This window comes from Arachis hypogaea, chromosome 3, assembly GCF_003086295.3.
Source record: "Arachis hypogaea cultivar Tifrunner chromosome 3, arahy.Tifrunner.gnm2.J5K5, whole genome shotgun sequence".
In the NCBI taxonomy this organism is placed as follows: Eukaryota; Viridiplantae; Streptophyta; class Magnoliopsida; order Fabales; family Fabaceae; genus Arachis; species Arachis hypogaea.
Window position 1 is genome coordinate 134,746,132 of NC_092038.1, and position 14,394 is coordinate 134,760,525.

Genomic DNA, 14,394 nt, shown 5'->3' on the forward strand with positions numbered 1-14,394 from the left:
GCATAGCATATGCCATGCTTCCATGTTTCAACGCCAGACAAGTTTTGTGTTGTGCTATATATATAATCGCTGGCCACTCGACCAACCAAAGTTAGTTTGTTTTTGATAAGTATTGATCTAACTATGTTGGTACCAGTGTGATTAGAATAAGAATTTTGCTGTGTTAGTTCTAAAAACAAAACAAAAATTAAATTCACCATAGGCCGACATATGAATAATGTTGCGATTAGCAACAAAAAAGCTACACAGAATAATTTTCCTATTAGAAGCAATCATGTAACTCTTTTCTCTTTCTTTTTTCGGACTGTTATTTATTTTTTTTCTTTTAAAGAAAGTTTTACTCGACAAAACATAAAGCCTGTTTATGACTTTCAATGGAATGGGCTTAGGGACCATTTATGAATGTTTAGTTGGCGTAAATTGTGGCCTAAAGCATCATTAACTTTGGTCCCAAAAGATTTTGAACCTTAAGGTTGGTAAGATAATTAATAAAAAAAGGTGGCCAACAAATTCTTTTTCTTTTTTTTTTTTCATTTGTCTTGTATTTGAATTACCATTAAATTTTTCATTACTAAAATTCTACCTTATTCTCCAAAATAACTGGGTTTTATAGCTAAATCAGGTTAAAATTTGAGTTTAATTTTAATATATTGATAATATAAAAATTTTTATATAACAATCCAATCATATTCATATGTTTAGACGATTTTTCAATAATAAATTTAAAAATTAGTTATTTTTATTAATATGATAATATTTAATTAGTTGTATGTATAATTTTTTTTTGCATCAACTGTATATGAAAATTAAATTCTTAAAAATTTAACTTAAAAACTTTTCTAGAAAAGATAAATCTTATTTGAGTAAATGAGTTGTACTCCAGCCATTCTTTTCTGATCTGTTTAAGTTAGAATATGAATAATTGAATATCCTTAATCCTTTTCTCTCACAATTGGATCAATACCTTTTAACCAGCACCATGCTTTTGCATATCAAACACACGCAGGGCACTATTAGTCTAAGTCAGTTGATAAAATAGGGGGACAAATACTAAAAGTATTAATTTTATTATATGTTATTAATTTTACAATAAAAATATATCGTATATTATTTTTTATTTTAATTAAAATTAAATATTTTTTAAATTAAAGAATTTTTTTATCTTTTTTTTTATCTTTTTTCTATTTTTCTCGTTTCTTCACTCCACTCTATCTCTCTTATATTATTATTAATGACTAATTATAAATTTGACAATCAAAATGTCTAATATGACATTCTCTAATTATAATTAAAATTTAATAACCAAAGTGTGTCATATGACATTCTCTAATTAAAATTAAGATAAAATATTTCGGTTGAAAATTAATAAACTTTCTTTTTTTCATCCTCTTATCTATCTTTCTACCTTTCTCTATTTTTCTCTATCATTTCTACTCTACATATAACTTATAATTTATATTTTATATTATTAATTTGACAAATCAAAGATAATTTTAGTTACAATTAAAATAAAATATTTTCCTCTAAAATTAACAAACTTCTTCTCTCCTTTTTCTTTATCTCTCTTTTTTCTCCCATTCTCTATTCTCTCTACTTTTCTGTTCTACAAAAAATAAAATTAATAAAATAATATAATTCAAATAAATTTATAAAATTATAAAAATATATTAAATTTATAATTAAATATAACTTAAAAATATTTAATAATATTATTCACATAAAAAATATATTTATTATATTATATGCATATTTTTTAATTTTTTTATTTAGTTTTAAATTTTTACCGCTGATCTTTCTAATCTATATTTTTTTTCAAATATTTATTACATATAACTTGGAGAGAGAATACTAATTATTAGTAAAAAATTGATTTTGAGTTAATTTTATAACTATCAATATAATTTTTTTATACTAATACCTAATTATATATATATATATAAAGAAAAAAATATTTTTAAATAACAAGTATAAAAATTAATTATTTTTATTTTGTATAACAGACTTAACACATAGTCAAATATAAAAATAAACACATTAAATTATTGTAAATTTTAGATAATAAATATTAAAATTAATTATTAGTAAAAAATTAAATTCTTTCACATAAAAATAATAACTAAAAATCTTATTATTTGATTTTTTTAATTTACGGAGACCCTGACCCTTTTAGCTAACAAAGACTTTTGTTACCTATGACCTTTTTGTAAAAATAGTTTGATTCTATAAATTGTGTCATAATTTATAATGTCAAGATAAAACCGAAATAAAAAAATTTATATTCTCATAATGTTATTACGAACAAAAATGTTAGTAATCACAAATTTAACCACATATTTAACATACATAATAATACCAGTAGAACCTTATAGCAAGTAAATGTATCATTGAATAAATAAGCACAAATTTAACAACTTATTTAACACACTTGCAATAATAATATTAATGAATCCTTGAAACAAGTAATACAAGTATTTTTTTTCGTCGAATTAAATATAAATTGGTTAAACTTATGTAAATTAAAAAGCTATACAAAGATAATCCCCTATAAGATTAGCTTTTAATTATATTTACATGAAAGAAGAAATTGCGAGAAAAAATATCAATTGAGCGACACAGCAGTTTTATTGAGCAACTGAGACAAATCTCAATTGATTTTTTATGAAACTATAATCACTAATTGGCTGAACAACAATCATTACAAAAAAAAAGTATTATTATATGCACCTGTGGCTTTTTCTTCTATTGTGCTATCAGTTAACATTACATAGAATACAGACACCCCAGAATGAGGGGTAAAAAGAATGAATTTGAATATGGGATTCTACTTCTGTGTATTGGAAAGAAACATACAGAGTCACATACATGGGCACCGCAGCAGCTCTTCAAACTTATGTGTTCTTCCAATTTCTGAGGGCCATGTACAAGTAAAAATATCACCAGATTTGATTCACCTCATCGTTAGCCGAAGTGAAATCCTGAAGACTTGAAAGAACTGTTAGATAGATTTGGCAGTTTGAGAGTCGCAATAATGCCGCCTGCTAGAGCACATATGGATGCCAAAACAAAGGCAGGAACATTGCCGCCACCAAAGAGAGCATCCCATGGACCAGAACCAAGGGATATGACCATCTAAAGAAATCAACAATACGTTAAAGAAGAATTTTGACAAATAATTCTAACTAGTAAAATACAAATGATCCCATTAGTGAGTGAGGGACAACCAATATAGCCTACTACTACTAAAGTCCAAGATAAAGGCAACCATCGATTGGCCACAGTGCGATACCATCCATACACCACAAAAGAAAAAAAGAACATGAAACTGGTAGGTAATAACTGAAATCGGTAACAAGATAACAGGGAAAATCCTACCCAGGTTCCTTTAACAAAATTTACATTCTCTTGATCTTCACAATGTTATTTTTAGATAGATGGCTCCTTCAGTGATATTAAATTTTAATTATCCTATCATTAATTACAGGACTGGAATTTTATCCAAAAAATAATGATGACGATAACAAAAAGATTAGAGGATGAAGGCGGCTCTTTTTAGTTTTTAGAGTATGGATAAAGGTGTTAATTGCATATTAAAGATCAAAACACCAAACTTCACATAATTAATATTTCAGTGTGAACAGACATACAAATGGAACTTGAAATCAAACTTGCAATAATAATAACATTAACATTTTTTTCAAAGACATGATTATGTCACTTCAAAAGAGTCTAACCCATGAATGGACTCATAACAACAATACTTGAGAATAATAAATTACCTGTGGAACAACGATTGCAAGATTTAGAACTCCTATAGCCAATCCTGCACAACCAATTGGATGTCATGAAATCATAAACTTATCTTAGCTGATCAAATATTAAGCACACATCTTCAGCATTGAATACTAACCTTGGCCACCACCTGAATCAGCAGTCAACTCCGCTGTGACAGCAAAGGGAACACTATAGGTAATCTGCAATCAAAACATGGGAAATCTATCCTGTCATGAACTTTCAGGTATGTTAATGGAACTAAGCTAGAATTGGTAGAGAAGATTGGTTGGGTAAAGGAGGAAACTGGCAAAGTGAAGAGTTTGGTGCCACAGCATTCCTAGGACTTACCGCAAGAGGAAAACCAAGAAGAACAAACACAACCAAGGAAGCAACCTTGATTCCTTCACTTGCTCCAATTACATGTTGAATACCTCCAGGGTGATCTTGGATGGAAATCAGACTAATTACAGCAGTGCCAGCCATGCAAACAAAGACGATAAAATTGCTAACAGCCCATACTATTCTTGCACCCATCCAGTTACACATTGGTTCAATGAAAAACGAGCTAATTCCCAGGACAATCTATCAAGCCATAAATGCAATGTAAGATTTATGATTACACAGGAAGAAACAAAGTTAATTTAAAATAATAAGTCACTGATCATTATTGGTAAAAACTTCGTGACAATTCTCTTCAGAAAACCCCCTCCCCTTTTCTTTCTCCCCTCTTTAAAAAAATGATGCTCAAATTGTGAGTTCTTACTGAATTCAACAGCAAACCAAATGCACCTTCTCTAACACCTTGATCATAAAGACCTACTTCGGCAGAGCTCCCTTTTGGATCTCCATGATAAACTTCCCTCCCCATCCAATCCGTATCAAACAGAAAGAAGGGAAACCATGACAACTGCAAGTAACAAAGGTCAAAGGGTTGAAGGAAACATAAGAAGGATCTCAAGTGGGATGCATATGCACAAGCCAACCAACATTCACAACCATTTTAGAAATGCAGAAATGTATATAATGTATGTACTGCAGTACCTACCCAAGTAAGAGCCATTACAACAAGCACTGAGTGCATTGCAGGTGGCAAATGCCTTAAACTTGTCAATAAGTTTACTAATACTGCTCCAGGTCCATCCATAAAGTTTTCATTATGATCTTCCCCAGCTTGCAAATTCTCATGTTTTAGCTCTACATCTTTCTCAATGTGATCCTCATTTATCTTTCCATTGATGTCATTTGATAAAGGCTTTGATTTTGAGAGTTCAAAGCCATTTTGTTGTTCATCCAGTAAAGGATCAGAATCTGATAAGCGACGATGCTGAGTTGTAGTAAGCGGAACCTCATCAGCAAAATATAGGGTGACAAGTGTGCATAATGTCAAGAAAACCTGCTGACATTGACGATTAGATTCCACTAGTGAAAAGTAACTATACATAGATTTAAGGATTTAATTTTGATATGATGATAGTACAAAAAGTTTTGTGTAGTCATCCTATTATATGATGTCCTAACAACAAACACGTTAGTCCTTTATATCCACTACTCTGAAAGTCATATATTCTTATATGATCTGACAATATATAAAATGATATCAGATAGTAACCCACCACAGCAACAAGAAATGCGGCCTTAAGATTGCCACAGGCTTCACAGCAAGCTCTATTTGTCAGGAAAGGGAACCATCTGCTCAGGTAAGAAACAAATAATATCAATGAGCAGAAAATAAGCATTAACTTCAAGTAAAACCTATACAAAATACAAATATGGTAAACAAAGCATGCTTCTGTAAAAGATAGAATCCTCATTCTTCTGAGAGACCCTTCACATGAGTTGTTCTACGCCATCCTAAGGATCCCTTCTGCTATAATAACTCTTCAGCATATAAATGTAAAACAAATTATTGTTACTTGTTTCAAACAAATTGATTTCATAAGGAAATCTGCTAGATGGCTTTAATTGCTAGAATTACATGCCATGACTAGTGACCTTTGCATGAATAAGGGGGCTTATCTCTACATTTCATCATTGACAAAATGCCATTCTCAAAGGAACATGAGCAATGAGTTTTATGTTAGCACTGTGCGAAATATTAGCAAGGCCTCACCTGTTCCACTTTCCACTAGCACCAGCAGAATATCCCAGGATATTGCCAACTGCCATCCATGAACAAAATATAGCATTTGCTACATTGCGTTGATCAGGACCTAATAATAGGAAAATTATTGTATCATGATGTTTTGTCGATATCAAGAAAGTATTTAATACAAGATGAAAATCAAGAATCCACATTGTGATTGTTGAGAACGTGAACAAAGAAAGCATGTAAAATAAGCAAGTTCTACCTGAAAGATCAGCCAAAAGTGCCCGAGCTGGCCCCTACAAATTAAAATTTGAAAGCATAAAAGAAAACTTACTTTCTTTCATCAATATAAAGATAACGGAAAGAAGCACATTCTAATTCTTTGACCTTACCTGCACAGTGTTGTTGGCAAGATCCAGCATCCAGAACCCAAGAATAAATACAAGAGCAGCTCTTGTTCGGGTGCCTTTAAATGTGCTAGAATTTCAAAAATATAAAATTCATTAGTATTTAAGTAGGTTCATAGACGTGAAATTTTAAAAGCAGAAGTGTGGTAAAACTAAAGAGTAAACAAGAATGAACAGATGGCAAGGGAAACCTGCAATGCTCACTTGTATCCCCAAATAAATATCCAATGTCTGCAGAAAACCCAATTAATATCACCTACATTACAAGACATAATTTAGCTAATGTGAAATTAAGTGTCAAAGTAACCCAGATGTAAACAATAAGGACCACTGATGCTTACAGCCAAGGAAATCATAAGGGATCCTGCCAGAATGAATGGACGCCTTCTACCATACTTCGAAGTACATTTATCACTCCATATACCAACACAGGGTTGAACCTGTGATAAAAGGTGACACAAATTTGTTATTTGCATGATTAAATCAATCCAGTAACAAATCATAGATTTGTCCAGACCAACACCCATATTCCATAGATGGATATATGTTATAAAGTTAATAAACATTCAGTGAAAAGGCATAGACGCTTGAATATAATTTAATGGAGCAAAAGAAAAAAACAGGCATGAGAAGAATTTTAAAGACAATTAATATAAAAATTAAAAATAAAGCAAGACTATATCACCTACCACAAGGCCAGTAATGGGGCCACAGAGCCAGATAAATGAAGAAAATGCATGTCCTATACCCAACGTCTGCACCAAAAATGAGTATACAGTTAATTGGAAAGCTGAATATAATGCTATAAAGACACACATTAAACATTGACAGCAAATTAGTTAATACCAAAAGCATATATTAAAAAAAAAGATAATCATCCAAAACAAGTCAAGCAGAAAACCATGCAAGCAGATACACCTCTTATGCAACTAAAATAACTAAATAATAGAAATACTCCTCTGAGGCCAATTGCAATTGATCCGCTTACAGCTCAAAAGAATCTGCGTGTGACAACTTTGAAATACCACTTCAGTGGCGATTGGTGAATGCTAAACTGTCGAACAAAGTTTCCGCAGACAAGGCCCCCCCAAAAGGAAAAGAGTATCACAATAACGGGTGCGTATTTAATAAATCCCCAGAACTTAAATCAGACTAGCACATAACATAGGTACACGGTAGAGCTAACAGCATTATACTTTAGCCTACTATGCAAATTACAGAATGCAGGTACAATAATAAAAGATAGTGCAACGAAGCTTTCCCGTACTGACTATTAAGCCTATATAGAAATCTATTTATTGACCCGTACAAATCAACTAGCTTCATCTACTGTTTAAAATCACAATCTCGCAGCCATTATCCGCTCTCAACAAAAACCAGTAACCCTCAATCACCTACCGTAGCAACTAGATTCTAGCAACAGCAAACAAAACCCATAATTTCAATTCCCGTACTCTTTTCAAAGTCAGCATTCACTCCAAAAAGCAAAACCTCCCGAGGTTTAGCAACATGCCCCCATTCTCTAAACAATTGAAGGGAAAAAAAGAACTCAGAATCTAACTCACAAGGATCCGATCAAGCACATTCCACCCCCCCCCCCTCTTTTTTCTTTTGGATAGAAATCAAGCACAATATCAGAACATATTTAAAAAAAAAAGGTCAATTCAACCTGTATGTAAGGAGTGAGGAGAGAGAGCTGCAAGGCCCAACCGAATTGAACGCCGGCGGCGACGGTGCAACTGAGTACCAGATTGACCAAGCTGGCGTTCTTGGGCGGAGTAGGAGGGATCGGAGATCCATCATGAGAGTGAGAGTTTTGCGCGATCCGGCGGCGATGGTTGACGTCCTCGACGCCGACCAGCTCCACCTCATGCGCGGCGGAATCCTCCCTCAAATTCCTGTACGGAACGCGGATCGACACCGCGTCAGACTTCCCCGCCATGACCGGCAACGCGATTCAGTAGCTACCAATCGCAATGCGCACGATCTGTTTGTCACAATGCTCGTGTACATTCACTTCGATCCAATTGCGAAAGAAAAACGAGAAAAAGGATAGAATTCTATTCCAGGGTTTATCGTTGAAATTGGATTTTTTTATCTGAAAGATAGAATGAGAGAGTCAAATTTGGGAATTAGGCGGGCGAAGGAGGAAAGGCGTTGAAGAATAGGTGCAAGGTTGGAGGCTACCATACTCTCGGTGCAAGCGAGATCTGCTACGTTGCATCAGTGTGAAGAATTCTACATCGGCGTCTGATTCACTGCCACGTGGCACAATTGCTAATGCTTTGGTATTCACTGCTTCCTAAGGGAAACAATGACCCGTAGAATTTTCTACTTAGAATTTTCACTTTTATATAAGAGAGAATATAATAAAACAGCAAAGCTAAGCGCCAAATTTGTGCTAGATTTGTGGGTTATATGTAAATATTTATATATTATATACAAAAATTTTATATTATATCAATAAATTTGTATTATATACAAAACTTTTTATATTATACTTTAAAAATTTTGTTATATTAATAAATTATTATGTTTTTGGCAAAAATTTATATGCGGCAAAATACACGAAAAAAGAAAAATGTTGACATATGCGTGTGTTTTTTCTGCTAAATTTATACTAATTTGATTAAATTTAATTATAAAAATATTTGTATATGTAGCATCATCCATAATAAAAATAAAAGTTCAATAAATATGCACTTTTTGTAAAAGAGAGAAATAAATTCCGAGGCATGAGATTCAGAATCAAGAACTGTCGGTGCGTGATTGAATAACTTATAGCTTAAGGAAGTGCTCATCAAGTTGCAGTAAAAAAAGAATTAGCAGCAATTTTAGCTAACTTAAAAATATATTTGATTATATATATATACTTAAAAATATATTTGATTATTTTAATATATATATATATATATATATATATATATATATTAAAGCTAATTTTTTATATCCACTAATAGTTTTTGTTGAACAAAAGCAGGTTAATTGAATGATAATAGTGGGTATACCCAAAGAAGAGGGGGGGGGGGGGGGGGAGTTAATGAAACAGTATCTTAATCACATGTGTAATTTTATGAAATTAGTCAAATAATTTGCTCTTATTTGGTAAGAGAGTGCTAATGCTGGGTAATCAATTCAGTCTAACTTTCTTTTGGTACAATGGAATCAAAACTAAAAGTGGGAAATGGGAAAGTATTGGGTTTGGCAGGAAAAGGTTTTAATTTTTTTTTCCTCTTTTTATTAATTCTTTAAATTCCTTATTTTAAAGTCTTTAATCAATGTCATAGCAAAAATCCTTACTCAATGAATACTCGCCACTCGGTTTTAAAAACTAAACAATTTTTTATCAACAACCATTTTTTGTTTTTTATTCTATATTACCGACTTGGGTTACATAATTTTAGTGCCGTGGAACCAAATTCAACATCTGTGGTCTCCCTTACACTGGAACTTTTCTACCCAAAGGGTATGAGGTCATTGAAATTTGGAATATGAATCTGATGTTTGATTTAATTAGGACCATTGGATCTACAGATCTGAACATTCCAGATCGTAGGGTTGAATAGTTGAATTTAAGTGTCACTCTAACTTGCATTCAAGGTGTCCCAATTTCTGCTTTTATAATATTTAAAGTAAATAACAATCAAAGGGGAAGCTTGACTATTAGAAACAACAAAAAAATATATGAATAAATAAAACAAGGCCACGTAAGGAGCACTGATGTGGGTGCATACGCTGTTTGACTCGGCTCAATTCTATTGCATCACCCCTTGGTGCATAGTTTGTTAAGGAGAAAAAAATGATTATGCAGCTAAATTTACCTTACTAATCACATCAAGACAGTTAAATTACACATGAAATTGTAGTCTTGTAATAGATCATAATACTAATACACATAAAGCAGTAAGTTCAGCTGTTCATATGTATATACAAAATATGAAGCATGCATAGCTATACTAATAACAATACTATAATAACAAGCTATATTCAGAACAGGGAAAAAAGATAAACAAGAAAAGAGAGTTGAATTATGGTTATGGACTTATGGTTATGGCTATCAACTTACGGCAATGGCTCAATTTTTAGCTCCACGGTTACCTAAATCGGAAGCAACCTGCGCTGCCCGGGTTAAAGCACCGGAAACCCAGAAGGCACCTTTAGAGAAATAGCTACTATTAACTACAGTGTTCGCAGCTGCAGCCACAGATCGTCCCGTGGCAAATGCAGCTGACTTGGCTGTTTCTGATACATGATACCTTTGATCGGCGGATCTAACGGCCTCATAGCTAGCTGATAACTTGTCAGTGAGGCCAATTCTCTGGCTCAGCTCGGCTACCTTTGCTGTTGCCGTGGCTGAAACCCCGTGGGACTCGTCGAATTCCTTAGCCTTGGCTAATGCGTCTTTGCTGAGGACATACCCTTTTGCTATCATGGTCTTGACGACTTCTTGAGTCACTGTAACTACTTCTCCGGCAGAGGAAACAAATTGGTGGCTTTGTAGCGTCTGAAAGAGGACATGCTAGACCATGAACATTCAATAGAAAACTACAACCATTGGTGGTTGAAAACAAATGAAAGAAATACATCTACATACAGTTGATGAATCGTCGTCATGGTTATAGGATGGCCGGTTCCAATGATCGAACTCATCTTCATACTGCCCCCAGCGAGTAATGCATACACTTTGGTCTAAAATCGTGGCTCCCTAACACATCAAATTATGTAGAAAGGTATACACAACACATCAATCATATAACTTATCAGTGACCAGCTTAAGAATTACATCGGTCCTGAACATGAGTTTGATGAATACTCACACTTAGCAAGCAAGCAGTTTCTAGGGAATAAGCATCTTTGAATGTCACATATGCAGTGCAAGCATAATCACCAGACCTGTATTCAACAATATTATAAGCAAGTTTTATAGCATATTTTTAACACACTAGGTCCAACTCATCTGCAAGAATTAGCAACAGGGGAAATAGTAATCATCTCTGTCATGACTAATTAAAACACAGTACCAGTGGAAATTTGAAAATCGTATCCAAAATGAACATTTTTTGGAGTCTGATCTGTAGCATTTTACAACAATAACAACAAAGTATTGTTACTCTAGGTGGGATCGGGTGCATCAATCAAACAACACCATTGTACTGTGTCAAGAATCATGTCTGAATTTGATTCATGTATTGAGAAAAAGCAAAGCAATCAAGTTGAAATATACCCGAAGCAAAGCAACAAAAAGAAAGAAATTAAGTTTCACTTTAAAAACTATGGACAATAGAAAGAAGGGAACATCAAGAATCAACCCATAGTCCATACAAGATACAGCATGCTACAAACCTGATAAAGTGATAAAGATCAAGTATTACCTGACAATTTCGACATACTCAATTGCACCAGAGAATGCGAAAAAGTCGTACACATCCTTCTCAGTGGCTTTTGGCGATAGACTGGTAACTTCTACGGTATATCCACTAGACATGTTTCTGTTTTGCTACTTGTTTAGTATGAACACAACGGAGGAACAGAAATGGTAAAATCAAGTCAAAAAGGTAAGGATCATAAAACATAGGCCTAAAAGCTACGGTGAACAAACAAGAATTGTAAGTCAAGTTGTTCTTATTAAAGAGAGTAAAGATTGAAGAAATACAGAAGTATAAGAGAAATGGATGGTGGAAATGGTTTAATCTTGCTAATTGAAGGAATCTAAATATACTAGGCCATAAGATAATATGAACTATATTGATATAATATGATCATATTGTAGTGTACTAGTGTGTTACAACTTACAAGAAGCAAAAAACTAATACTGTTTATAGTGATCTTAAAACACTCATCCTAATGAACAAATAGAGAATAAGTTTTGATACCATATTAGGATTGAATGTAGTCACCAAAAAAATATTAGGATAATGTACTTAGTTCACTCCCAAAAGTTAGCTCATGAAATGGAGGATGCCCAAACTCTTACAATGGCTTTCCAGGGCTTATCTCTAGGCGATGTGAAAATCCTAACGACAAACAAATCTGACATTTCAATAGCATCGAAATTACCAAAAACCGATTTCTTCAGCCACAATCCTGAAAGTCACTGTCCTACATCTACACAGCAATACAGGACACATACAACTAGCTATGAAATGGTAGTTTCTTGCCTCAATGATCGGCCACCACCTCCCCAACCTCAAATACTTTTGTCAATCCACCCCACCATCACCTCAACCTCACCAAATTGATCACGTCAATTCCTCAGCCACTAATCAGTACCCAACATCACCACCACCACTTCTTGTGGCCACCCAGCCACTATCCTAATTTCAACCACCATTCTTCTCAAATTTTCCCCCAATACTATTTTATGCTTTGACTATAGCTTTACTACCCCCAATATCTTGTGATCTAAGAATTCCTCATTGATTTTCCAGCATTAGATTTCCAGGTTTGAATTTCCCAACCACATTCCTCTTTCTTAAGAACTATTCTACCGATTGAATTATACATCATTATTCCCTTTCTTGACCCAACTGGGCACCTTCATTGCCCAAGTTCATACTTCCAATCACAGAAATATAAAAAAAAAAAATCCAAAAAATAGTATTTTTAATAATAAACGACAGAGAGAGAGAGAATAAAAATTGAGGTAAGATAAGAGAGTAGCGTACAAGTTCAGGGAGGGTTGAGAATTTAGATCAGCGAATTGAGCAGAGGAAGCCAAGCCAGACACTGTGATGACGGTGGTGTGGTTTCTACAAGTAACAACCAATTAACTGTTCGCTCTTGTCATTCTCTCATTTCCAATCCCCATTATTATGTGGTAGCAACCACAATTTTAACATTCTCATATTTTCTTAATCAATAGAGTTTAATTATTTTACATATACGTATAATTATATCCTTTTTTTTTTTTGGATGATCATGATTAATTTTGATATATTATTTGTTTTCTTTTAATAATTTTAGACATTTCATTTTAGTTAAAATAAAGATCATTTTCTATAAAATATAACTTTTATCATTTGATGAAAAAATGTTTTTTTTTTATAATGTAAAAAAAGTTCAAAGATAAAATAGGAGATTTTAATATTTATATCAAAATATAAATTAATTTTATATTAAATGTACAATAATTTTACTCCTTAAAGATATTTTCAATTATTTTTTTTTAAAAAAATAGCTATTTAAAACAAGCACGCACATTACATTATATTTATTATCACCATCATCATTGTTGTCATCATCAATAATAGAGATTGCTCATGTTGTTACATTTTAAATTTTAATCAAAGAAGATCATTTATATTTGAGAAAAGGATAAATTAATCTTTAATTTTTTAGTTTGTAGATATTTAAATTTTTAAAAATTTAAAAATATATTTAAGTCTTTAATTTTTTTTTTAATTTGGACATCGATTTTTGACTCTAATTTGTTCTATTTTAAATTTTTTTTTATATATGCATCTATATCAATCAGGTCAATACAACGGAAGTCACATTTAATTTTTTAGTTGATTTTCACAAACTCAAGTGAACATGAGGGATCGATATATCCAAGTTTTAAAAATGTCAAAAATTTTAAATGTATTTTCAAATTTTCGAAGATTTAAATATCTCTGCGCATCAAAAAGTCTTTGGTCAGTTTGAATTGACTTTTAAAAAAAGTACTTAATTTTTTTTATCTTTTTTAATAAACAAAAATTATTTTATATTTAAATAATTTTTTTAAAATTAATTTTTAAGTATTAAAAATATATTTTTATTTTTTTTAAATAAAGTATTGTTAACTAAAATTTTCAATAAAAATATTTTTTTAAAATATGTATTCAAATAGATTTTAAATCGAATAAAAATATTTTATTAAAAAATTTACTTTTTTAACTAAAAAAAAGGGCTAATCCAAACTAGCACAAAGAGTTATTGTACTTTTCTCTTTATATGTTTTTTTTTTTTTATTGGACTTTTCTCTTTATATGTTTAAGCAAGATTTTCAGTACTACTAGTCTACTACTACTAACATGGATCTATAAGTCAATGGCCCAAGACTTTTAGAAATCAATTTCATCATTATCTGTGCCTTCAAATAAAGTCAGAACTAAAGAAGGCCCAAATAAATAGGAAGTCCAATCTGGC

General features: G+C 32.1%; 2 protein-coding genes across 4 annotated transcripts; both read right to left on the bottom strand.

The window, feature by feature from the left end:
- Nucleotides 1-2,603: 2,603 nt before the first annotated feature.
- LOC112734058 (sucrose transport protein SUC3) lies at nt 2,604-8,601 on the bottom strand. Its single transcript, XM_025783242.2, has 14 exons — nt 7,934-8,601; nt 6,954-7,019; nt 6,606-6,704; nt 6,456-6,520; nt 6,250-6,334; nt 6,120-6,153; nt 5,882-5,981; nt 5,385-5,460; nt 4,817-5,164; nt 4,535-4,678; nt 4,120-4,353; nt 3,908-3,971; nt 3,777-3,820; nt 2,604-3,129 (listed from the first exon to the last, which is right to left on the bottom strand). The coding sequence occupies exons 1-14, from the start codon at nt 8,204-8,206 to the stop codon at nt 2,959-2,961; spliced, it is 1,803 nt and encodes a 600-aa protein (XP_025639027.1). The 5' UTR covers nt 8,207-8,601; the 3' UTR covers nt 2,604-2,958.
- A 1,511-nt stretch (nt 8,602-10,112) lies between these two features.
- Nucleotides 10,113-13,131, bottom strand: LOC112734059 (binding partner of ACD11 1). Of its 3 annotated transcripts, none has more exons than XM_025783245.3 (5): nt 12,930-13,131; nt 11,637-11,761; nt 11,082-11,157; nt 10,859-10,969; nt 10,113-10,768 (listed from the first exon to the last, which is right to left on the bottom strand). In XM_025783245.3, the coding sequence occupies exons 2-5, from the start codon at nt 11,747-11,749 to the stop codon at nt 10,340-10,342; spliced, it is 729 nt and encodes a 242-aa protein (XP_025639030.1). In that variant the 5' UTR covers nt 11,750-11,761; nt 12,930-13,131; the 3' UTR covers nt 10,113-10,339. The 3 variants fall into 3 exon arrangements, with proteins under 3 accessions (XP_025639030.1, XP_025639031.1, XP_025639032.1); XM_025783246.3 differs by having other exon boundaries at nt 11,637-11,764; nt 12,930-13,117; XM_025783247.3 differs by having other exon boundaries at nt 11,637-11,753; nt 12,930-13,109.
- Nucleotides 13,132-14,394: the final 1,263 nt, after the last annotated feature.

Bases quoted from the DNA above. Each gene is read 5' to 3' on its own strand.
- LOC112734058 (XM_025783242.2), bottom strand. From the start codon at position 8,206: ATGGCGGGGAAGTCTGACGCGGTGTCGATCCGCGTTCCGTACAGGAAT. The intron at 5,982-6,119 runs GTAGAACTTGCT...TCCTATTATTAG, and splicing joins ACTTTTGGCTGATCTTTCAG to GTCCTGATCAACGCAATGTA. The intron at 3,130-3,776 runs GTAATTTATTAT...TGATTTCTTTAG, and splicing joins TTGCAATCGTTGTTCCACAG to ATGGTCATATCCCTTGGTTC.
- LOC112734059 (XM_025783245.3), bottom strand. From the start codon at position 11,749: ATGTCTAGTGGATATACCGTAGAAGTTACCAGTCTATCGCCAAAAGCC. The intron at 11,158-11,636 runs GTAATACTTGAT...TGTTGAATACAG, and splicing joins GAGTATGTCGAAATTGTCAG to GTCTGGTGATTATGCTTGCA. The intron at 10,769-10,858 runs GTATGTAGATGT...GTCCTCTTTCAG, and splicing joins ATGACGACGATTCATCAACT to ACGCTACAAAGCCACCAATT.